The sequence below is a fragment of the Myxine glutinosa genome, chromosome 1 (assembly GCF_964187855.1).
Source record: "Myxine glutinosa chromosome 1, kmMyxGlut1.1, whole genome shotgun sequence".
NCBI lineage: Eukaryota > Metazoa > Chordata > Myxini > Myxiniformes > Myxinidae > Myxine > Myxine glutinosa.
In genome coordinates, this window is record NC_136261.1 from 305170305 (window position 1) to 305196154 (window position 25850).

At 44.4% G+C, this 25850-nt stretch overlaps 1 protein-coding gene across 2 annotated transcripts; it reads right to left on the reverse strand.

Moving 5' to 3' along the window:
- Window positions 1-231: 231 nt before the first annotated feature.
- GTSE1 (G2 and S-phase expressed 1) lies at window positions 232-25816 on the reverse strand. Of its 2 annotated transcripts, none has more exons than XM_068135287.2 (12): window positions 25659-25816; window positions 15561-15629; window positions 14430-14487; window positions 11903-12386; window positions 9503-9634; window positions 8738-8879; window positions 6049-6282; window positions 5837-5924; window positions 4026-4388; window positions 3096-3264; window positions 2849-2932; window positions 232-2737 (listed from the first exon to the last, which is right to left on the reverse strand). In XM_068135287.2, the coding sequence occupies exons 1-12, from the start codon at window positions 25675-25677 to the stop codon at window positions 2636-2638; spliced, it is 1944 nt and encodes a 647-aa protein (XP_067991388.2). In that variant the 5' UTR covers window positions 25678-25816; the 3' UTR covers window positions 232-2635. The 2 variants fall into 2 exon arrangements, with proteins under 2 accessions (XP_067991388.2, XP_078624360.1); XM_078768234.1 differs by having other exon boundaries at window positions 11771-12386; window positions 25659-25760.
- Between the last annotated feature and the right edge of the window lie 34 nt (window positions 25817-25850).

The following is a 25850-nucleotide window of genomic DNA, read 5'->3' on the forward strand; positions in this document are numbered from 1 at the left end:
GGTGACAGCACATCAGTGGACGTCACGACATCGAAGAGTACCGTTACAATTTTTTTTTTTTAAACAAAGTTCTATGACGATTGGATGGAAAATGCAGCGTGTTCAAAAGTCTTTTCTGTACAAGTTGCAGAATGTTTCACGTATTGGAATTAAACAGCCCTGACCAAATTAATCACAAAATTTACTCCGTGCTGAGTGTTTATCTGCCATTCAAACCAAGGTCAGACCATCTGTACAACAAAAACTTTATTAAAAATTTACAGTATACAAACTCAATATCCATTTGAAATCGAAATAGAATAGGAACATGGAACTCAAACCTCTACAAATGATTTTACGACAGCAGTAACTATATTCAGAAGAAAGAAAGGGGGGATTGCTTCAGTGGAGCTTCATTGTTTCACACAAAACAGCAGGTGGACTTGCTGCTGGAACAGACATTCATGAGGGTGTGATGCACCAGAATGACTCGAGCCAGAGAGCACCCAATAAAAACAACCAGTCTGTCTGCAAGATCACTTTTCATGCACAGTAGGCACAGGATGAGCCACAGGCCTCGGTTGCAGCCTCGCTCAAACTGGCTAGCCACCACAACTAATTTGGGTCACTGCCAGCTCGCATACTGCATACTGTCCCTCTCTGCAGCAAATACTTCTTCCTTGCATCCCGTTTGATGACATGGCCTCCATCCTGATTCTGTGGCCCTCCAAGTTTCCAACCGCCTCATGTGCTGTTGCTAGATGTGCCACTTTTCCCTGGCTACATATTACATCTGTTGTGCAGCCATGACAGCTCAAGTTGCCAGAAGATTAGATCTTCGCTGTATTAATCAATTATTGCTTAAGACCTAATACCTACCCTTGGTAATCCCAAACTAGATCGATTGACATAGTTGTCGCCAGATTATAACTCCTCTTGAAAGTCCCAGTTGCTTTACTTAGGCAGTTAAGACCGAAAAATAGGTCGTATCGTTCATTTTTTCAGGAAAGCACCAAATTTAGCACAGATGTAGTATGGACCTATACAATTGTTTTCCTGAGGGGTGCCCAAAAATTCAGAACCCCTGGTGGCCGCCATATTGAATTTCAACATGACCACCCTCTGTGACCTATTTCCCTCAATAACGTCTATACTATGAGCGATAACACCACAGTTCCAGTGTCTTACCCAATGTTTTCATGGTCTCTGAATCCAATGGGATCAATTGCATAAAGATTGGCATCCATCATCTTTAATTTCAAGCTGGCCACCATGGTGTTTCCATTTTCCTTGAATCTCTCATAGTATTTCAGGTAAAATTTCAATTCCAAGTGATACACATTGTTTTATTGGTCTCTGAACAATGGAATGGTATTAATTAATCAAAGTTACACACAGTTGCAGTTTTAACTTAAAATATTGTGGGCATTTGAAAGGTGGAGGCTCTCGCACAGACGCGTAGTACTACAAGCACTGTCCATCGCAGTCACAGTGATGTGCAGGGCAGATTTGCCCTGGAGCATTTACAGTTGCCTTTACAGGCCGACTTACAATGGCAGCTTGTAAGCTCTGAACATGCCTCCTGTATCAGTGGTATTGTGGTCCAAATTGGTGTCCAAGAAGTCCCTGTTTTCATCCAGCCCCAATCAGCTGGTGATGGAAGTTCTGGGTAGGGCACAAGTGCCTGACTCCATACGTGTCCAGCCTGAAAACATGCACGTTTTAGGTGTTGTTCGAAGGCGTCTGCTGTTGGGGGAATGTGATCAATTGTTCTTGCCTTCTTCGTGAACAAGTGTCGGCGCATGTCATTCACTGTCTTTATCTCGGTAGTCCGGTCATAGAGGATGGCAACATATCTTTCTAGACTCGGACTTCCTGCGGCCAAGGCCGGTGGCAATTTTATGGATAGCAAGGTAGCAGTAGCTTTTACCAGTGCCAATGGCAATCCAGAGTTCCTCCACACCGTGTGACTGGTAGGTAAAGTAGTGTGCTATTGCCAAGACCACAATATCAATCGACAGTTCGAATCAATACCCGTTTTCTCCCCCTTTTCACGGCATCCAGGACATTTTTGGGGATTTTTTGAATTTTCTGAATTTTTGGGCACCCCTCAGGAAAACAATTGTATAGGTCCATACTACATCTGTGCCAAATTTGGTGCTTTCCTGAAAAAATGAACGATGCTTCCTCTTAACTGCCTAACTACTTGAACAAAAGACTAATCGAAGCAATTTTTGAAATTTTCAAATCTGGACCACAAGGTTAACACAAAAACATTCAACCAGTAACATTTACAATTTTAGACAAAGTAAGCTTTATTTCCAAAAATTAAATATTTCCAAATTCAAAACAAACATTAAGCTCAGATATGCCAAGTTATATGGCTTTGGTAAGCTTATTACAGAAATACATTACGACTTTGCAAGTCATGCCAAGGATCCAAGAACGAGGTTCAGGATGCATTTCATGATGTTTACGGAGAGGGGGCGGTAGGAGGGAGAGAGATCCAACAAGTGTAAGATCAATTAAAATTAAAGTCAGCAATTAGCACCCCCACGTTGCATCTAATTTTAAATATCCAGCATGGAATCCTCATGAGTCAGATATTTCCATTCCACATACACCTTTGACAAGACCTTTAGAATCCGTCTTCCTTTCAAAGCTCGACTAGGTGCGAGTCATGGCTTACGACTGGGTCTGCAGCCAGATCGATCAGTGGTGAACTCAGGTCAATGAGTGGAGAGGTCAAATCAATGAGCTGTACAACAAAGCATCCCAAAAATAACACCAACAGTATCGTTAACAGAACAATTTAAGGTTTTAAAATCCTTTATTTATTTCCAGGTAGGAAGTAGATAAAGTGAAATACCTCTGAGCTGCCAGGATGAATTGAAGCAGAGTTGTCATCAAAAGGTTTGTCCTCATCGCATTGTACTCCAAGTAATTGCCTCTCCTGTTAATTTGGGAGCAAAACACATGGCATGCTGTGGGGAAACCATTGGGGAGGAAGAATCTCCAAATTCAAACAATCAAGAGGAGCTAGATCAAACAGGGTTGTGACTCAAACAAGCAGAGTTACACTTTTAATCCAATGTTGTTGGAAATGCAACCCTTACATCTAGCTTTGGACTGCACTCAAGACCCAGCATGACCAAAGGCTTGAGCTGACACGCAGGTTTCAACTCGGGCATTATCGGGGGCACTTTCGGAGTCAGCGGCCGAGCGGGCAAGCAGCTAAGGCCTTTGGCTTCTCCAATTATCGGAGAAACAATGCCAACAAAACTTCTGCAAAAGGCAAAGCAAAAAATTAGTTTATTTGAAATAATTCAAAGTATAATGACATGGAGGACAAATACATCAGGTCATGCATAATGTAGAGACAGGACAGCCTTACAGTACACAGATGTACACTATTGAGATGCCTGGAGTGTCCCACAATGTCTGAATAACAAATGAACAATTTTTAAAAGTCAGAACTGCTGCTGAGGTCAATTCCGCAGTTAAAATTTTGAAATTCGGTTTCGGCTTTACTGAAATTAAATAAAGGGATGAACACTGGCATTTATAAGCATTGCGATTATGTGTGACCTTAAACATGGAAATGAGGCCATTTGGCCCATCATTGCCTTATTGCACTTCCGAGTTGATGTTTGCTTCAGCTTTAAACATCAATCTTCTTGAATTTTTACGAAGGTCTAAATAAGCCGATCTTGATCAGGTGACCCAAATTGTATGCAAATATATGTCATTAATCATCCTTTATCTGGGGAGACAAATTTCCACCCTATCATGGCCATTGCCACACAAAAATAATGCCAGTGTCAACACGAGTTAAATTTCAAAGGCAGTCAGGAATTGTGATGAAAATGTAAACACACTTTTTTTTTTTGCATACTACCCTATTGGCCCGACTATGGCAAAAAGATCTGACAAAAGTTACAACTCGTGGGTGTTTTCCTTTGGCACATGGTTTCACACAAAAGGAAATGCGTTTAAAAACAAGTTACAAATATATTGCAAAATCAGCAATGCTGAGCAAGCAATACCTCCTTGGCAGTGGTAGATGCTTGGAATTGCCAACATCAGGAAATACAACCTTTCCAAGTGGAGAGGCCAGTGATGGGGCAGCCGCTGAAGATTGGAGAACCCTGGCCACCTTACCAAGATCAACAGGTTCGACACGTTGCTGAAGGCGGGGTGAAATACCAACAGAGGACTGGCTCTTTGGGATGGTTACAGGGGTGTGCGATTGACATGCAGGCTTCAACAATGCATGTTGTGGGCCTATAGGGGTGCTGGTCCGGCGTGCAGACTTTACGGGTGTACACATGGATTTTGCAGGAATTCCCACATGGACATTGGAAACCTGAACTGGAAGCTTCACTGCCATTGTAGAAGTGTACTGCAGCCTGCAAGACGAATCACCGACGTATTTTAATAACATTTCAGAAAATGGTAGAGGGAAAAAAAATTCATCAAACTCGATGGTATTCATCAAATACTTACCCTGCACAGTCAACTTGGTTCAAGCCAACGCTTCGTTTTTTTTTTTTCCCCTCTGATCCAATATGGCTGCTAGATCATGTGAGCGATGACATCATAAATTTATATTCTCCAATATAATTGTTGTGTAGATCACCAATTAATAAATTTCAAGCTGATCAGACAAAGTGTTGTCTTATGATGTCAGTGTTGTCTGACGAATTATGATGTCATCATTAAGACACCAATGACATCATCGTTAACACCTATTCCCATGCGGAGTTCTTTACAATGAGCCAGGTTTCAATTTTTCCATGGAGCGGTTTTGGAGATAGAGGTACAACGTTTTTTCATTTTCTCCAAGATGGCGACTGTACCACGTGACCTACGACGTCATAATTAACATTTAATTCTACAGGAGGAGGCACTCATATGGTCCAAATTATGTCCATCGGACTAAGTTGCAGATAATTTTTTTTTTCTTTTCATACTGATCATATCAAGCATTGTACTTGTCGAGTTATGACGTTATAATGAAGGCACCTATGACATCATTAACATCATTAACATCTTATTCCCCAACGGGAGTACTTGACAATGAGCCTCGTTTCAATTTTTTTTCCATTAAGCGGTTTCGGAGATATAGGGGTGTAACGTTTTTCCAAGATGGCGTCTATACCATGTGACCTATGATGTCATAACTAAGAAAGAAAAATTCTACAGGCGGTCGTGCTCCTATGGTAAAATTTCATGTCAATCGGACCCACATTTGCCGAGAAAATGAATTTTTAAAATGCAGACACGCACGCCACATTTACGCAACTGAATGCCCAACCCTGCTTTTCACTTCCTAAGCGCAGGGTAACAAATACAATACACAACAAAAAAAAAAAAAAATAATAATAATAATAATAATATTCATAAAGGTACCACTGGTAATGAAGGTTGTGGTCATGTTTCATCAAAATTGTGTTTGTAGTTTCAAAGAACAAAGCAAATACCTATTTTGGGGTGTCAAACCTGAACCCACTTTGACCCCCGGTAGACCCCCTTAGACCACGATTTTTTTTAATGCCGTGAACAAACGACTTTTAACCTTCCAATTGTCATTTTAGCCAAGTTTGATTGCAATCCCATCAGTGGTTTCAGGGAAGAAAGTGCAAGTGTTAATGGACAGACGGACTGACGGACATAAGCTCCTCAGAACTATGTTCCAGGGGAGCTAATAAATCAAGCTGGCATGGTGCATAAAGTTAGAAAAAGAAAATGGTTGTAAAAAAAAAAATCTTTGCGATTCAAATAAATGGCCCAAGAATCAGCATACAAGTCCGAAAAGATCAGCATGATGTATTGGAGATCCAAACAGGATACCTACGATTTTTTGCCTTGTGCAGAGAAGCATCTTGGACGAAAGGTCTGCCGCTCGAGCGAGTCAGAAGCCCTGTTAGGTGCCGCCTGCCGCCCTGTAACAAACTTTAATATTGTAAAAGAGCATCGTTGCCTTCAATTTCAGCTTCGATTCAAAATAGTTCCAAATCCTTCATAATGAGCACAAAAGACAACAGAAGAGGAAATGACAAAACCCACCTCGTAGTTTGCTTGGAGTCACTAAGCTAGAACTGCGTGGCTCTTTCCCAACCACCTTGCTTCCGCTGCCCTTGATTTTTCCAACTGAGCCAAGGGGAAAAGCAAGATGGGCAGCTGAACGACACCCAACCCCAGCCTTTGGGGAAACCTTGCTCGCCCGAGACAGACGGGAAGTTGAGCAGGGGAGACGACAAGACGCGGTAGGCTTTATTGAAGGAATTTCGTGGGCACGTGCTGCAAAAAAGAAATAAACAAAATGAATGAACAAACGACGAAACATTAGAAGCATCAGACAAAACTGGTTGTATTTCTGGGCCCAGTCCTATTTCTTATCTTCATCAATGATCTCTCTGACTATCTGGAAAATCCTCTATATATTGCTGATGACTCTACCCTCTGCAAAGACATCCCTCATCCTTCAGACTGGAATGCTGCAGCCTCTTGACTGGAATGCTGCAGCCTCTTCCCTCGTTTCAGACCTTCACAAAATCACAAGCTGGACAAATACTCGGAATATGTCTTTCAACCCTGACAAATCTCACACTCTCACATTCTCCCTTCGAAAAGAACATCTGGGAAACCCCCAATCTACTTTCTTAACAATCCTCTTGAAGTTCAGTCATTCAAACTCCTGGATCTCACTATCAGCCATGATATTGGGCAAACCACATTTCAAAGTTGGCCTCCAAAGCCAGCTGCCAACTGGACAACCTCTGCATACAAAGTCCTTCCTTGGCACACCTGAACTCCAATCCACCTTCAAGGCTTTTATCCACAGCTTGATGGAGTTCTGCTCTCTTCACTGGGCTGGCTCCCATGCCTCTTTTTTATACCTGGGCTAAGGCTCGTAATAGAGCGCAAACGCGCACACACATACACACTCACACGGGAATTCCTCTGGATTTTTTTGCAGTCAAGTGAAGACGAAAACAACGTAGGCAAAGCGAATGTGAAAATAAGATGGCGTCCTCTTACATGTCATACAACTGAGGGTTCTGAATTCGTAATATACCCTCCTCCAACACCACTGGAAACAGTGCTATGAGGTACATGTTTACGAAGATAATTTACATCTGTGAAGTCTGAAGAGACAACTTTTTACATTTGTCTTGTTTCAATCCAAGGGGCTGGTTGTTCTGCTTTTGTTTTCTTTGTGTAGCCCCCACCTCGAGGGGGCCTTCTGGCTTTGTGGCGGGCAATATCCCATGGAAAAAAATTTTTTTTTTTTTTTTAAACATTACCCTACCTTCGGAACTCCTGGTGAGGGGAGCAAATGAAGTCACTGCAACCTTTGCCATATGACACGTAGTCCCCTTTAAGTTTAGTTGCTTGAGATTGCATAATGGGAAGTAATGACGAAATACATCGACAACTTGGACAAGTGGCTGCACGAGCCACTTAGAAACAGGTTTTGGTGGCCAGTCGGACTTTTTGGTGGCATTTGGCACCCGGGCCGCTGCATATTTTGAAACCTGCAAGTCAGTGGTCTCTGTCTTCTACTGCCTCTTTCTGGTCTTGCACTTTCTGCTCTTTCTGTGCTTTGTCACTGCTCACCTCCACTCATTTGTTCCTCTTTTTTCCAACGTGTGGAACCAACTTCCACATTCTCTTCAATCTCATTCTTCCTACCAGGTCTTCAAGACAGCTGTTCACCACCATCTGATAGTCGCAAATTGAAAACCATTATATTTTCTATCCTCGTTAACCACCCCACCCCCCTGCCCCTGCCCCCCTCCCCGGTCCCACCCCTCACCTATTCCTTCCAAATTTCCAGTTTTCCCTCCTGAGAGTTTCCTTCTGTATCCATGTTGTCCACCCTATACATCCTCTGCTGCTCCTCATTCCTTCCCAAACCCATTGTTTGTCTGTCTCCCTGTGTTGGCCTTCGGCTCTGCCGTTTGCGTTTCCACCCTCTCCCTTTGCTGTAACTTTTGTCCTGTTGCATCCTGATCTGTTGGGTGTACTAGTACGAGCTCTTCCATGAGCCTCAATTATGTATACAAAATAAATAGCCCTGTTTGGGCTGACCGTATGAAGACGACTCTTGAAGTTGTAGTTCAGACAACTGCTGATTTTGAAGGATCCCCCTGGGAGCTCACCCTGATCTCCTGGGAGGGCCCGGTTGGAAATAAAAACATCCAAGACTGGGTGATCCTGCGGACCATCGAGAAGAATGGGTGCGTCGGGTTTCAGAGCAATCGGTTGGTAAATAAGGGACGAGTAGGCAATCAAAGTTTGGGGGTTATGAGAAAGTTTGGGGGTTAATAGTTAAGCCACCATGATCTGAAAAATCGAAGCCCGAGCGATTGTGCGGGCTCCTGTCTTGTATTCACTTGTTAACTTTCAGAACAATCAGCCGGGTGGATGAGGGAGTAGCAAAATAGCAAAACGTTAACAGACAGACATCACAACGCATTTTATAATTTCATCTCTTGGAGAATCGAGATGAGATGACCGACAAAATAAAAGGTCAGAAGGCCTTGGTTCAAAATTGAAGGCACCACCAAACTAGTACAAGTGCACAATAGGCAAGTTAGGATGTTGCGTCGGTAGTGCCTTCAGTGTTGCATATTCAAAACATCAATTTAGAAATCGACAAAAGTCGCACAAAATTAAAAAGTGCATTTCAGCAAGCTTTTTGGGGGAAGGGGGGAGGAGGGCAGTGGGGGGGGGGGGGGTACTGATAAACCTTTCTGAGGCCTGGTATAGGGAGAAGGATGCTGTGCAGAGTCAAATGAAGAGCCGGATGAGCTGGTAGATCCAGAAGAGGAGTTCCCAAATTGACAGCTTGGCACAAGTCGTTGCAGTTCAGACGGTTTCCGCAACGACAGCTTTAAAAATAAAAATAAAATCCGAATTAACACCACACAATTTTGCTCACCATTCAAACAATTTTCATGACTATATATATATATTATTGATTCAATGTAACAAGCCCCAGGTTTGGTGCATACACAAACAACCCTTTCAAATTGGCAACAAATTGCCCTTTTGCAGCCAATCCTGTTTGCACAAATCGATTTTTATGACATAAGAAGCAACGGCCGAAAATTTACTTTGATGGTGGGGGAAGAAGATTTTACCACTGCACTCCACCAAAGGCCTACCACTGATAATGCAAGCAAGCCCCTCCACACAACCAGCAACCACCCCTCTCCCAAAGATTTACAAAGGAAATTGTACTTTAATGAAACAGCAAATATATTAATACATAACAATTTTTACTTCAAATAATAATAATAAATAGTACTCGCAGGTACCCACAGAAATTCCATGTAATGCAAGATGTGACTGTCTTCAATACCCCCCAACCCATAGCCTCAATCTGTCAGGGGGGTACATACTCCCAGGGGGATCCCCCTCCACCCCCACCCCCACATCCACAGTCCCTACTCCTCTTCTCCCCAATCCTTGGTTTTAGTTCCACAACAAAAAATTCAGTTCACACACTTGCCTTGCTCTTTCCCAACCGTGGAATGCCAGACACATTCGTATACTTGTAGATTCGGGTTTCTTGTGGTGGATGAAGAGAACTTGCTGGAGGAAGCTTTTCTTCACAAGCTTCCTTGACTTCGATACTTTTTTCCTTCAAAATGAAAAATTAAGGGTGGAAGGGGAGATTTGAAAGGGCATTGTTCTATCAATAGATTCCCTTTATTTGGACAAAGTGTCTTGGTGATCATTCTAGTTGGTTGTCACAGAGGTGTCTCCCTTGATAATAAAAATGTTATAAAACAACAAGAAGAAAAAGACATAAAATGTTATAGCCCCTGTGCTTTTATTAATTTTGCTCTGCAGAGTTAATGGCTGTGAGTCAGCCATCTTTGGTCGAATTATAAAATAAAATCTTCTGCATATGTGAAAAATGCAGTTGGAACAAAAATGCATTTGCATTTGCAAATGCAAAAAAAAAAAAAAGCATTTGTGCCAAGTTGGAACAAAATTGGTAAAAGCATGTCCGAGAAATGGTTGAGGACGTGCTCAACGTGGGGGCTTTATTTATTTTACAATTAAAAAGGCCACCAGTCGGCCATCTCTGATCGCATCATGAAGCAAAATGAAGTGCATATGTATACCATCATGCATCGTCTTTGTGCCAAGTATGAACAAAATCGGTCCATACATCCGAGATATGGTTGCAGAAGCACGCACGAGAACCAATCCATAAGCAAGATGTGACTTGTGTCCGTCCGTTTCGGACTTAATCCAATGGGGGCTAATAAACATGAAAGCATTTGAAAATGCAAAGCCCATCCTCATCCACTTTGTATGCAGACGACTTATTCTTTATGCTAAACATGAAGAAAACAGCTAAAACTAGAACAGCACTCTTCGCCATCAAGACATCAACCGATATGCCTCCGCCCACATTATTACAGCATTATACATAGTTGAACCAATTTTAATCAAAATCCCTTCAGCTGTTCTCAAGTATCACATTTTTACCTGACATGACCTCTGACCTTTAATGCCAAAATCGAATCAGTTCATTTTTTCATCATCATATATACTTGTACCAAGTTTGGTCAAAATCCCATTGCAGGTTCCAAAGTTAACTCACAAACAGAAATTTAAACCTAACGGGACCTCAGACCTTTGACCTCTTGACCTCATAATCAAATCCGTTTATCTTTACATCATTATACATACTTGCACCAAGTACGATTTAATTTCCTTCAGCAGTTATCATGATAACAAAAACCTATTGCAGACTCTGACCAGTTCATGTTTGTATCAACGATCAGATACTTATACCAAGTTTGGTCAAAATCCAATCACCAGTTCACAAGTTATCACGGAAACGAAAACCTATCACAGACGGCCGGACAACCCGAAAGCATGCCTCAGGCAACTTCGTCGGAGGCATAAAAAGTACAAAAAGTTGACGATTTTAGATAACCTTGACCTTTTGAACTCAAAAGCAATAAGCTTCAGTGACCAAATATGCAAACCCTGCTGAAATTGAGGTCAATTGGATGAAAATTGACAATTTGTGACACTGACCTTTGACTTTTTGATCAAATTATTCATTTTTCATCTCCATACCCTCATAAAAAAGCTTTGTTGAAAATTTGATGGCAAAAGCTCAAATGGTGAAAAGGCGCTCGCACGCACCTAATAATTAAATAAAGTTCAAATTGTCCTATTCTCGTACAATAGATACCAAGATGCCCAAATCTTTTCATCTCATGGTTACAGCTCGACTCCAGCAGCAACTTCCGAACTGCTCCGAGCTAGACCAGATCCGTAGCATCTCACCAAAAAATGGCCGATGCTCCTGCTAAAGTGATTTATGGAGTTTGGCTCGATAAAGTGAGCTCAGTGGTTCTTGACTAGAGCGAGTTTAGAACTTTCTGGCGAATATCCAAGTAGTTAAAACCGATGATATCCAAGTAGTTCAAGTTGAACGGTACGAGTATATTCATGCCGATAACCTACATCCCAATCCGATTTTTTTTTGCTTGTGTAAGCATGCCAGTGTAGTGGGGATTGCATTTCTGCAATGGACCATTCATGAGCAGCAAATCGTGACGTACAAAGAAAAAAGAAGTTACATTTCCATGTATAAAATTCTAGCATACAAGAAAATAACTCACTGCACATGGGAAGATACACACAAGGCAACAAAATAAACAAAACAAAACAACATTCAACAAACAGAACAATTCAAAACACCAGTTGTGACTGGCATTGTCAAAGTGGTAGCTTTTATCAGTCATACCTGATCATCATCACCATTTGATTGCTGTGCTGAACAACTGTCATCAGAGGAAACATATTTTTGACCTCCTTCTGCAGTATTACATCCATCAGTGGCTTCTGACCCTTCAGGCTCTCTGCAAGCCAAATTTACCTCCAAATCCTGCACCTGAGGTATATCCATCACCCTTGGCTTTCCACAACTCGGTGGCAACAACATTCCAGGCCCCACCAGGAATGTCTCGCGCCGGGGGGTACATACACCAGCTTGAAATTCAGTCTTCAGCATTTTGAGCTTGCCTGACCAGTCAGTGGCAAATTTCTCCTCCGCTGGCGTGTCACTCCGTGAAGCATCTGGCTGCTGGGGTGACGCCATCTGCGACTTCAGTTTCACTGCCAGTTGTTGAGCTTCCTTGCAGATGAGAGCCATGCCGTGTTCAGAAATTTCACCCTGTGGCAGTTGAGTTCCTGGCGTTCCTGACAAATGGGGCAATGTGCCACATTTTCCTGGAGTTTCTTGTTCACCGCCACAGGGAAGAAGGCCTCGATTTGCCATTGCAATACGTTCACGATGACCAACAGGACCGAAAAATACTTCATCATCTTCATTTTGGTACTCTTCATCAGTTCCAGATGGGCTGTGGTGTTTGAGGTAGTGAGAAATAGGGAAAGGTGGACAAAAAAGGCCATCCATAATTTTGGGCGAATTATCACATCCACAAGGCAGGGTTCTTCGCAAGTAATAATAAAGATCTTTGAGGGACTTCAGGATGCACCATTAAAAGTCTAGGAAAGTTAAGGCTTGAAAAATTCTGGACAGAGCGGCACTCCGACACAGGATACTCAACTGAAATTGGCAGGAATTTAGAATTTCAAGTTGCCGGCAACAACTGGCCCCCACTTAAGGAAAGTCGCTGAAGGACATTTTAAGGCCAACAACAACTAGGGCTGGAAGAACTAGACCTCTGGTTTAACATCCTTCTTTTAAACAGTGCAGACATTGATTGATCGCCCTGCAAGCGAAACACCAGGGTGCCAGTTTATAGCGAGGTCGCCATTTGAACCCAAGCTAGACAACTCAAAGACAAATGTGCAAAACTCAATAATCCTGGAAGCCTGTTAAAATAACTATGAAGCAATGGTAGGATGAGGTATGAAACTTCTTTACAAATATTAGCAGCAGGAAAGGAAAAAATTAATAAAAACAACATACGCAAGACAGATCATTCAACAAGGCAGAGTGTTGCTGGTTATATGAGATTACAAATAACTGAGACAGACGGTCACAGACATGTTTAATGTTCCTTTGGGAACATGCGAGACCAATAATTTCCCACATCCAGATATCGCAAAAATACATCGGTCATGGTTTGTATTTAGCAAATGTTAACATGTCCATTCAACATTGATCAAACTAGACAGAGTTCCACAGAGCACATTATTTCGTGCGGTCTTAAGAAAGAAAAAAAAACTATATGGGAGGGGTCTTTTCAACTGTTGCTTTGCATTTTGCACTAAACAGTGTTAGGCACACCCATAATTTTTTGTCCAAGTTCTGCTGAACAGAAGGTTTTGGAAAGTGCCAAGAAGGCGATTTGTGTTATCCAGTGTTCAAGTGTATAAATGAATTGAAATACAATGAAGGTTTAAAAGACTGTCCAAAAAATAAAATTCATAAGCTTACGGCTGTTTATCCGCAGTCTTTTACACCACCCACCAAAGGTGGACTGAGGCTATATTTCACCCGTCTTTGTTTGTGGGTAGGATATCTCAAAAAGTTATGGACGGATTCAGACAAAACTTGGTGAACAGGATGGTTGTGTGACAAGAAATGATTCGATTTGGTGAAAATTCAAATCCGGATCCAGATCTGAGAATTTTTGAAACACAAGTGATTCTTCACCATTGAGAGAAGGGGCCAAAAACGAAGTACAACATGATATTTCAAAAAGTTATGGATGAGTTATGACTAAACTTGGTGAATGAGTGGGTTAGGCGACAAGAACAACCCAATTAGATTTTGGTTCAAGTCCAAATCCAACCAATCAGTGGGATACAAAACAAACTGTTAAGCCTGGCGGAGGTATGCGCTCCACCCTTCTAGTTTGTGCCTGTTATGATGTCCTTTAAAACAGCAAGTTCCCTGTTTAGAATGATTTTTCTTTTTGGTTTGACTGCCAGACGGAGTTAAAAACAACAGCAACAACAACAACAAAAAATACTTCCTCTGCGCATGAGCAAAATTGGCACGAGATTCCTGATGTCGATTACTCTCTCCCCTTTTCTCCCGCTCCCTTTATTATACGTTACACATGTGTTAGCTCTTAGACGAGCCTCGACTTAGTATACAAAAAAAGAAAAATTATATATCTGTGTATTAACCGCACCCATAAACTTTAACTTTTTTTGCAGATTAAAAAAAGTGCGGTTAATACACCAAAAAATACGGTAGTTCTTCGATCATAGACGGACATCTGCAGACAGACAGAACCATTTGCTTAACGCCACTTTTTCCTTCACGCACATGGGGTAACGAGTCTGATACCCATCACATCGAGGAATCATTATAAAGGAATAGAGATGAAAAAAGTCTGGCCTTCAACAACAACACATTCACAGGTTTAAAATAAATCATCAGACTACAAACTATGCTGCACAGCGTCAGCAAATCAGAACCATACCTTTCTGGTGACAAAGCAAAATCAAAGTCAAACTTCTCATCAGCAATAGATGAAACGTCTGCAAAGAAATGCCCCACTATATCAAAAGAGAATTCCAAATGCCAACAACAAAAAAAAAAAACAACTCATTTCTGATGCCAGCAAAAAACTCATTTCTGATGCCAGTAGATAGAGAAAATGTACAGATTTACCCCCACATTGTAGTACAGTACAGTACGTACCCCAATCATTCAAGCAAAAGCTCAATCTCACCTGAGCTATAGACTGGTTATCCTCAATCATGGAGGTAGTAGGTATGGATCGGAGAGTGGGATAATGGCGGTGTGGATCGGAGAGGGGGGGAGGGGGGGGATGCGGATTGGAGGACTGCGGATGCGGATTGGAGAGCGGGGGAGTGGGGATGCGGATTGGAGAGCTGGAGGAGGGGGTGCAGGTTGGAGAGCTGGAGGGTCGGGATGCGATTTGGAGGGCTGGGGTGTGGTGATGCGGATCGGAGGGCTGGGGGGTGGGAATGCAAATTTGAGAGTGGGGATGTGGATTGGAGAGCATGGGGGTGGGGATGCATATTGGAGAGCATGGGGGTGGGGATGCGGATTGGAGAGCATGGGGTGGGGATGCGGATTGGAGAGCATGGGGGTGGGGATGCGGATTGGAGAGCATGGGGGTGGGGATGCGGATTGGAGAGCATGGGGGTGGGGATGCGGATTGGAGAGCATGGGGGTGGGGATGCGGATTGGAGAGCATGTGCGTGGGGATGCGGATTGGAGAGCGTGGGGGTGGGGATGCGGATTTGAGAGCATGGGGGTGGGGATGCGGATTGGAGAGCATGGGGGTGGGGATGCGGATTGGAGAGCATGGGGATGGGGATGCGGATTGGAGAGCGGGTGATGGGGGGTGTTGGATGAATTGGAGAGAGGATGATACCATACCAATTCCTGGTGGATCAATCAGTATAAATGTATAATGTATTTATCATGCAGCAAGGTGCATACAAACCCGGAGATCATTTGAAATTCCCTTTAAATCAGGAATGGCTCTGAGTGATTTGAAACACTGGCACACAGTGGACATATCATAATCATTAATCACGATGTGCCACGGTTTATCATGAACAGTGTAAAACAATCTCACCTTCTGACAAGTTCAACAAGTTTGTCAAGTTTGTCAAATCGGATAATGCCATCATCGTCTCGGTCTTCTCTGCAGTCACAAAAGTTCAACGTTAGTGGTCACGAAAGAAAACTCACATTTCACAAAGGTCTCACCACAAATCAAAACTATTACTCACTTAACACCCATTGAAGTAACTATTACTGCAACATTAACGAGGCTAATTATTCACACCTTCTTGTAGGGTTGGCCGAGGACGTTTTTCGTTCCAAGTCTTTCACGAACCTGCTGGCCAGGCCTGATGTTCGACTGAAGGTATTTGTAATTGGTTCAGGGTGCAGGTAACAACTAGTCTACTCTTCGTGGAGGAGAATACAAATACCGATACTACCACTACTGATACCACTACTACTACTACTACTACTACTACTACTACTAATGATATGCCTACTACTACTATTGATGATACGACTACTACTACTATTGATGATACGACTACTACTACTATTGATGATACGACTACTACTAGTATTGATGATACGACTACTACTATTAATGATATTACTACTATTAATGATACTATATTGATGATACTATATTGATGATACTATATTGATACTATATTGATGATACTATATTGATGATACTACTAGCTATTGATGATACCACTATTAATGATACTATTGACGATACTACTCTTGATGATACCGGTGATGAAAGATTCAACCGGTCGGGTGCTTTTCTCTCACGCATTGAGCGTCGCGGTGTACCAGTGGAGACAGAGTCCGAGGTGATCCCTTTGGGTGGCGGTGTACCAGTGGATACAGAGTCTGAGGTGATTCCTTTGGTCTCCACGAAGGGTGTAGCGTTCGCAGAGGTTTTCGGGGCATCCGAGCCGGCTGGAGCGGCCACGACGATCTCCAGCAGTGGTGGGTCGAACTGTTGTTCTGACTGATGATGCTGCAGGCTCTATCGACTGACAGTGACGGTAGGTTATGTGGTCCTGATGTCTACGAATTTTGCGGCCGTCCTGCAGGCGAATCACGCAGGACAGTGGACCTGGCTTCTCGATGATGTCCCGAGGTAGCCACGTCGCACCTGCACCAAAATTTCGGGCAAACACTGGATCTCCAATGTTGAAACAGCGACTGTTGGACGTCTTATCGTGCACCAACTTTTGATTAAGCTGGCTCTGATAAACGTTTGACGATATGTCTGGTTTGAGATTGTCAAGTGTCGATCTCAAGTGTCGTTTCATCAATAACTCAGACGGAGCTGCACCGGTTGTTGATTGTGGCGTGATGCGGTATTTGAAATGGAGACGAGAAAGCTTTGTTTCCAGGGTTCCCTCCTGAAGTTTCTGCAATCCGGATTTGATGATTCCCACAGATCGTTCGGCCAAGCCATTTGAAGCCAGGTGATGTGGGCTGACAAACTTATGTTTGATGCCGTTCCGACGTGTGAACTCAGCAAACTCTGACTGGAAAAACACGTACCGTTATCACTCACGATCATCCTGGGCAGACCATGAGTGGCGAAACAGCGTCTGAGTCTTTCGATGACAATGGCTGACGTAGTACCACGCGCCACATAGGCATCAATCCATTTTGTGTGCGCGTCCGTAATTAGAATCATGCTGCCGTTAATAGGCCCGGCATAATCGAGATGTAGGCGATGCCACGGTTCGCTCGGCCATTCCCAGAGATGCAGTGGCATTCGCAGGTGTATTCCGGGTGCTCTGGCAGGGGTAACAATGTTGAACATGATGTTCGATATCAGCATCAAGATTCGGCCACCACACATCGTTTCTAGCGAGTGACTTCATCTTCACAATCCCGGGGTGACAGTCATGGATTTCATCCATGACCCTGGAACGCAGATTTTCTGGGATCACGACATGACATCCCCAGAGTAGGCAACCATTTTCCACGCCGAGTTCGTTTTTACGTGCTTTAAAAGCCGCAAAAGCTGGGTCACCCTGAGGTAGCAAATGCCATCCAGGCTGTACACTGTACAGCCTGGACAGTTCTGGGCAGAACGGGGTCTTGTCGAGTATGAGTGCGGATCTGGCCAGAATTGACAGCACAATCTTCCAGATGATCCATCAGTGCGATAATGGATCCTGGTGTAGGCGAATCAACGGATTCTGGAAGGGGTAACCGACTCATGGCATCTGCATTTGTGATAGACGAACCGGGCTTATAACATATGGTGTAGTCATAAGCAGCGAGAAACAGGGACCAGCGGATGATCCTGGGCGGTAGTGTGTCAGATGTCACTTTAGTTGGACCAAACAGACTGATCAGCGGCTTGTGATCAGTGCGAATCGTGAAATGATGTCCAAGAAGATACTGGCGAAATTTGCTGATGCCGAAAACAATTCCCAATCCTTCCTTGTCAAGTTGGTAATAGTTCTTCTCTGCCGGGGACAACGTTCTCGATGCAAATGCAACAGGTCTTTCCGTACCATCAGGCATCACGTGTGATAATACACTCCCCACTCCATACGGACAGGCATCGCATGTCAGCACAAGATCCTTCTCTGGATCAAAATGAACGAGAACATTGGACGATTTGAGCAGATCCTTCGAGGTCTGGAATGCTGATTGTTCAGTGGACCCCCAGCTCCAGGAGACTCCTTTCCTCAAAAGCCGATAAAGGGGGCCCAAAACGTCGGTCACATTCGGGATGTAACGACCATAGAACTGAAGCAAACCGAGGTATGACAAATTCAGTCACGTCTCGTGGGGCAGGAGCATCCTTGATAGCTCGGACTTTCTCATCTGTCGGGTGTAGACCCTCGGCATCAATCGTATGACCTAGGTACGTGACTGATGGCACCATAAACTTGCACTTGTCTCGACGCAAACGGAGGCTGGAGTCCGAAATCTTCTTCAGAACTCTATCCAGGTTTTGTAGATGTTCCGCGTCTGTACGACCAGTAACCAGAATATCATCCTGGTAACAAACAACGGTGCGTTCGGCGGCAAACAAACTGTCCATGACACGCTGATAAATTCCAGGTGCAGATTTCACTCCAAAACCGAGTCGGTGGTACCTGTACAACCCACGATGTGTTTTGATGGTAAGATACTGTTTCGAATTCTCGTCCAAGAAGAGCTGTAGATAGGTGGATTTGAGATCGAGTTTCGTAAAAGTCTTGCCTCCCGTGAGACGAGCATAGAGGTCTTTGATCCTCGGGATTGGATATTTACCCAATGAAGAACACTTGTTCACGGTCATTTTATAATCTGCACATACGCGGATGGACTGGTCCGATTTTACGACTGGAACGATGGGCGCCGCCCATTCAGCATACTGGATTTGCTCGATGATGCCCAGATTTTCAAGATGATCCAGTTCCTTGTCAATCCGCTCCCGCAGGGCGAAGGACTGGGCGAGCTCTGCAAAATATATGATTGGCATCCCGGTCAACACTGAGTTTAGCCGTATGTCCTTTCAAGGTTCCAAGCTCATCCTTGAAGACATCCGGGTACATATCCAGCACATTTTTGTGTGTATGCTGCGGTAGGAGAAACGTTGGCTGCCCGGAGTTGATGAATACTTTTCCACTTCAGTCGAATTATGCTCGACCAGTTCCTGCCGAGTAAGGAAGGGCCCTTTCCAGGAATGACGAACAGGGGTAGGTGAAACTCACGGTTATCATAGCCCACCGTGATGTCACATGTACCACAGGGAACAATCTTCTCACCTGTATAGGTGGAGAGTCCATAGGTGGTATGTTTCAGATGGGGTCGGTCAGCATCACTCCACAGGTTTGTGAAAACAGCATGACTGATGAGCGAGACGGCCGCACCAGTATCGACCTCCATTTGCAATGGTCGATTGTTGACGACAACAGTGGCAATAAGAGGGTCCCGCTTATGGTGGGAATCAATATGAAGCAGGTCATACGATTCTGAGTTGTCGGAAACAGAGCTCACCTGGTCAAACTCAGGTTCCTCCGAAACGATAAATTGATGAATCTTCTTGTCAGAAGCTTTCCCTTTACCTGATTTGCAAGTGATGCAAGCTGGAGCAATATGGCCAGTTTTCGAACAGAAATGGCAGGTCGCATCTTTGAACCGACACGTCTCCGGAGATCGTCGTGGCCGCTCCAGCCGGCTCGGATGCCCCGAAGACCTCTGCGAACGCTACACCCTTCATGGAGACCAAAGGAATTACCTCGGACTCTGTATCCACTGGTACACCGCGACGCTCAATGCGTGAGAGAAAAGCACCCGACCGGTTGAATCTTTGAAGATGTTTTTTTTCACTTTTTTTTTTTTTTTTTTTTGGATACTGAATCGAGGCTCGTGAAAGAGCTGACATTTACTTCACAAACAAATCAACCAGACAAACAAAATATATAAAAAGAGGGAGTGGAAGACAAGAGAAGGGGAAGCACACAAACACTTGAGAGCACACAACATTTAAGAGCAGGGAGATGTGTGGGAGGGAGAGGGCTTGGGGGGAGGAGGCGTGGGAAGGGTGGGAGAAGTATAAAACACAAGGACACCAAGGACTTCCAGGACAGAAGTTGGTATTTCAAAAATGTGGAATTGGGGTGAAATTAGCGGGGGTAGAAAAGATCAAGGTTTTGGATGGGGGAAGACAAGAGTTGGTGGTGAACAGCTATTTTAAAGACCTGGAGGGAGGTGTGGGATTGAAGAGAGTGAGGGGAGTTTGTTCCAGAGCCGGGAGTAAAGAGGAATGAAGGAGTGAAGGTGAGCAGAGTCTTGATTTTGGCAGTTTAACCATAAGAGGGTTGCAGGCAGATCTTGTGTGACCTGTAGGAATATTTGGGGGATAGAGCCCAGAGAGCTGGAGGAGCAAGGCTGGAGAGGAGTCGGTAGAAGACAGAAAGACCACCAACCTGCCTGCGGTGAGTAAGTGAAAGGCCCTCGGAGGTAGCTTCATCGCGGGAGATTCCAATGATTCTGAACGCTTTGGTTTCAACAGCGTGAAGACGAGCTAGGTGTGAGGCAGGAGCACCAGCCCAGAGGGGAGAGCAGTATTCCATTGAGCTGCGGATGAAAGCCTTGCATGTGGTGAGGAGCTCAGGTGTGCCAAGGAAGGACTTCGCACGACGGAGGATGCCCAGTCGACGACTGGCTTTGGAGGCCAGTTTTGAAATGTGGTTTTCCCAGGAACGATCATGGCAGATAGTGAGACCCAAAAGCTTGAGTGACAGAACTTCTTGGAAAGTATTATTCAGAATGTGGATGGGAGGGTTGTCCAGTCGGTCTTTTCGGAGAGACAATATTAAGAGAGAGATTTGTCAGGATTGAAAGGCATGTTCCACTTGTTTGCTCAGTCTGTGATTTTGTCCAGGTCTGCAGAGAGTGAGGAGGCTGCAGACTGCCGATCTGAGGGATGAGGAATGGAGCGGCAGAGAGTGGAGTCATCAGCAAAGAGATAGAGAGGATTTTCAAGAGAGTCGGAGAGATCATTGATGAAGACCAGAAAAAGCACAGGGCCCAGAACACTGCCTTGGGGAACTCCAGCCTGAACAGGAAGAGGAGATGAGAGAAACCCATTCAAGGCCACACGTTGACAACGACAAGAGAGAAAGTCTGCCAGCCATGCGTGGAGATTTCCATGGATACCAAAGGAGGAGAGTTTGGTGAGAAGAGCGGGGTGCCAGACCGTATCGAAGGCACGCCATATGTCAAGGGAGACAGCTCTAATTTCTGTTTGGCATCGAGGACCTCCATCCATTGTTGAGAAAGCAGAAGCAGCATGTCCAGAGTAGAGTGACATGGTGTGAAACCAAATTGATGATCAGAGATCAAGCCATTGGAGAAGAGGAAAGATTTCATATCCGAAGCAATGATGGATTCCATGACTTTGCTGATAATTGGGAGAAGGCTGATTGGTCTGTAGTTGCTAGGATCTGTTTTGCACCTTTTTTGCGTAAAGCGGTGATGTTGGCTGATTTCCAAGCAGATGGCAGATGACCTTGAGCAAAACAGAGGGTGAAGAGAACAGAGAGAGGGAGTGAAAGAGCAGAAGAACAGGATTTTAGGACCCGTGGGCTGATGCCGTCAGGTCCAGATGCAGAATCAGAGTCGAGGGTTGACAGAAACTTTTCCACCTTGTCAGGAGGAAAGGACAGAGTCCAGGAGCAGCTGGGTACGACTAGGTACAGTGGGTGCAGAGAGGGATGGGTTTGGGATACTAGATTTAGAGGCAAACACAGAGTTGAGGCATTCAGCTTTTTCATGTGCAGAGTCAGCTGTGTAGCCGTTTGAGGTAAAGGAGGGGATGGAGGGGGAACAAACACAAGAAACAGATTTGACCAGACGCCACCAGGATTTGGAAGAGGGAGACAGATAAGAGTTCGGTCTTGAGAACGGAGAGATATTGTTTCCTGGCTCTCCTGAGGGTGGACACACACTTGTTTCGGGCTTTGTGAAAGGAAATGAGATTTCCTTCCGTTGGATTTGCTTTCCAGGAGACAAAGGCAAGTTGTTTCTGGGCAACAGCCTCACCACAAGATTCCGTGTACCCATGGATGGGAGGAAGGGTATGACAACTGAAGACGAGATGGGATAAATCTGTGCATGAGAGAGAAAGCAATTTACTTTGGAAGAATTTCCAGGATGAGTTGATGTCAGAGGCGGTAGAGATGGGAGACCAGTCCAGATGATTGATGGCTGCTTGAAGACCGTGCCAGTTGGCCTGAGTGAAATGCCAGACTCGTCGACGCTGAGGAGGCTCCCTGAGAATGGTCAGAGAGATGTCCACTTTAACAAGCACATGCTCAGATGAGCCGATTGGAGCAGAAGAAGAGCAGCAGACATTTTCAGGGAAGTTAGTCATAACCAAGTCCAGAAGAGAAGATGCTCCGTTGACTGAGATCCAGGTCGGGAAATTGACAGATTGTGTCAGTCCCAGTGAGTCGCAGAAGTCCTTTGCTGAGGAGCCATGGCTGGTGAGAGGTACCCACACCCAGCCAACTGGCATGTGACAATTGAAATCACCACATATGAGGAAGAGAGAGTTGGGATGGGTAGATAGAAGTTGGTCCATATTTTCAGAAATGATGATACTACTAATGATGATACTACTATTGATGATACTACTATTGACGATACTACTATTGACGATACTACTACTACTAATTCACATGCCCAGCTAAAGCCGCTGTCACACCTTGACGTTTTAGCCAGCGTATGCCGACGTATGAAAAATTTGGCGAATACGCTGGCACACGTCGAATACGTTATGGGTAAGTTTTGTATACGTTAAGAGCACGCTGAAGCACGCTGGCATACGTCGTAGTACGCCGAGCTCGTCGACAAATTTTGTGCATGCACAAAATTTGTCGACGTATGCCAGCGTATGACTCACATGTTCCGCATACGCTGGCCATAAGTTGTAGGCACGTTAGGCGATCGTTGACACACATCGACACACGTTACTTGTAAGTTACTCACAAGTCGAAATACGTCGAGATAATGTCTAGCGTACCCGAAACTTATTTCTAACCTATGAGTAACGTGCTTTGAACCTATGTGTAACGTATCTCCAACGCATATTGACGTATGTAGACGTATTTGACGTCTTCCAGACGACCACAGAACTTACTGAACGTGTTTCTAACTTACAGCTACCGTATAATGGCGTATTGGCAGCGTTTAGGGGAATTGGTATATACAAATGGGGTTCACAGGAGGAACCCGTCAGTGTTCCAGACTCCATGGTGAGCAGATGTCCATGTCATCCGAGAGATGGAGGATCCGGCAAGGCTGAGACGAGAATACCTACTAGCTGTCCTCCAACATCAACATGACCTCATCGATTTGACACTGTACCAGTTGCGTGCCAATAGAGCCAAGAGAATAAGAGGTGAACGGAGGAGAAGGAACTGGGTGAGACCATGGATCGGGAGGCGACGGCAGTTTGGCATGTATGACCAGCTCATGGTGGAACTCCGTAACGAGGACCATGCATCCTTCACCAACTTCCTGCGTATGCCCCCAGCGATGTTCGACGAGCTGCTAGCCAGAGTGAGTCCAAGGATAACCAAGCAGTACACCTTATACAGGGATCCGCTTGAGCCTGGCATGAAGCTGGCACTGTCTTTGCGTCACCTTGCCTCTGGAAACAAGTATGCCTCGATGAAGTTCGGATGGAGGGTTCCTCACAACACCCAGTCCCTAGTGGTCAGAGAAGTCTGTCAAGCCATTATTGACGAATACGTGGATGAGGTGCTGGTTTGCCCAAGTACTCCTGATGGTTGGCACGCCATAGCTGACAAGTTCTTCCAACGATGGAACTTTCCCCATACATGTGGGGCACTTGACGGGAAGCACGTGGCCTGCCGCTGTCCTCCAAAGAGTGGGTCCCAATACTTCAACTACAAAGGATTCTACTCCATTGTTCTGATGGCGCTTGTGGATGCTGACTACAAATTCATTTGGGCAGATGTCGGTGGTACTGGATCAGCATCAGATGCGCAGATATACAATGACTGTGAGCTGAAGGAATGCGCTGAAGACGGTACCCTTGGTTTCCCTGACCCTGAGCCTCTTCCCAACGACAACCAGGACGTGCTTTACTTCTTTATCGGTGACGATGCCTTCGCCTTACGACCAACCATGATGAAGCCATACAGCCTCCGGGGTCTGGCGAATGAACAACGCATCTTCAACTACAGGCTTAGCCGAGCAAGGAGGGTAGTAGAAAATGCATTCGGCGTCCTGGCTAACAGATTCCAGGTTCTGCTAAGTACCATGCAGCATCACCCCTCCACTGTCAAGCTCATTGTCAAAGCATGCGTGATCCTGCACAACCTCATGAGGACCAGGTAATTCATGTTTACATAGCATATATTATACAGTATACAATGCAATTTAACTTTTAGCCTATGCTTATAAACATTATATGATTTACCTTAAATGTTATATGTATCATTATATTACTTTTTATTGTGCAGCGCATTATAATATGTTTTTATTATAGGTGCGCTTTATAAGTAAATAAAATCAAATTCAAATTCCAGGTACCCGGGACTACAGAACCAGCAGCTTGACCGGGCAGAGAATGAGAACCGCGACCTTGTTCCAGGAGCATGGCGAGAGGGACATCACTTGGAGGATACACAGACAGCTACTGGCCCCAACACTGCCTCCAAGGACGGAAAGAAACAGAGGAATCTCCTCAAGCACTGGGTTAACTCCCCAGCTGGCGCAGATCCGTGGCAAGATAGGATGATTTAGATATTTGTATTACTGCATTGTTCAGGCAATAAAGGACCTCAGAGACAGTAAGATTCCTCTTGAAATGCACATCGTATAAAAAGCTTTTTTTCAATTATTATATACTTTGCAATATACATGTACAATTCAACAAATAAAAAATGTTCTTGTTACTTTGTAATACGTTTGTATTGACTGTACATTATATTATTATACCTTTTTCAAAGCGTTTCAAAGCCTTTTAATAGGCTATGCCACGTGATCGTCGGCGATACGCTGCCGCGCTATGCATAAGTTAGACTATCGTTGGGCATATTAAGTTGTGAACGCCGACAACACGCTAAGCATTCGTTGGTATAACTTGTACACTATAAGTTATCTATAAGTTATCGAAACGTTCTGTGTACGTTACTAATACGTTATGCATACGTCCAACTCGTTATGAATACGCTATTATACGCCCAAAACTGAAAAAAAAACATCGATAGTTCAGCGAACGCCAGCGTTTTAGATAAATTTTGATACGTCGGCATACGCTGGCTAAATCATCAAGGTGTGACAGGGGCTTAAGGGACGTTACGACCCTTTGGACGGTCAACTTGAGCCTTTTGCACTTCGTTCCCTTGGGATAGGGTGAACGCGAGGTCAAGGAAGGAAGTGTTTAGTCGATGATGCCGGCGATAATTCACCTACTCTTAATGAAAGACACCGTGGGATCTTTAACATCCAAGACGTCCAGTTTAACGTCCATCCGAAGGACGGTGCATCGCTCGGTACCAAACCGAGAAGTTATATAACCGAGAACGGAACAAACACGAGAATACTTCATAAAACACAACAATTAGAATTACAATGAAGAACGAATTCGATCGAATTCTTTCACATCCTAAGCCTGAGGCCGCTCCGTCTGTACCTTTCCGCAGTAACGCCATCGTGACCACACAACACCGCCTTGCAACCACAAATGCGCGTTTCACGTTTTATCCTCGTTTCGATATCCGCCGACCACCATCAACCTGAGACAATTCAAAATTATTCAACCACCGACAGCAGATTTAAATTTGCGCCCGTTGACTCAATCTCTTCCCTGATTGGCCAACGTAAA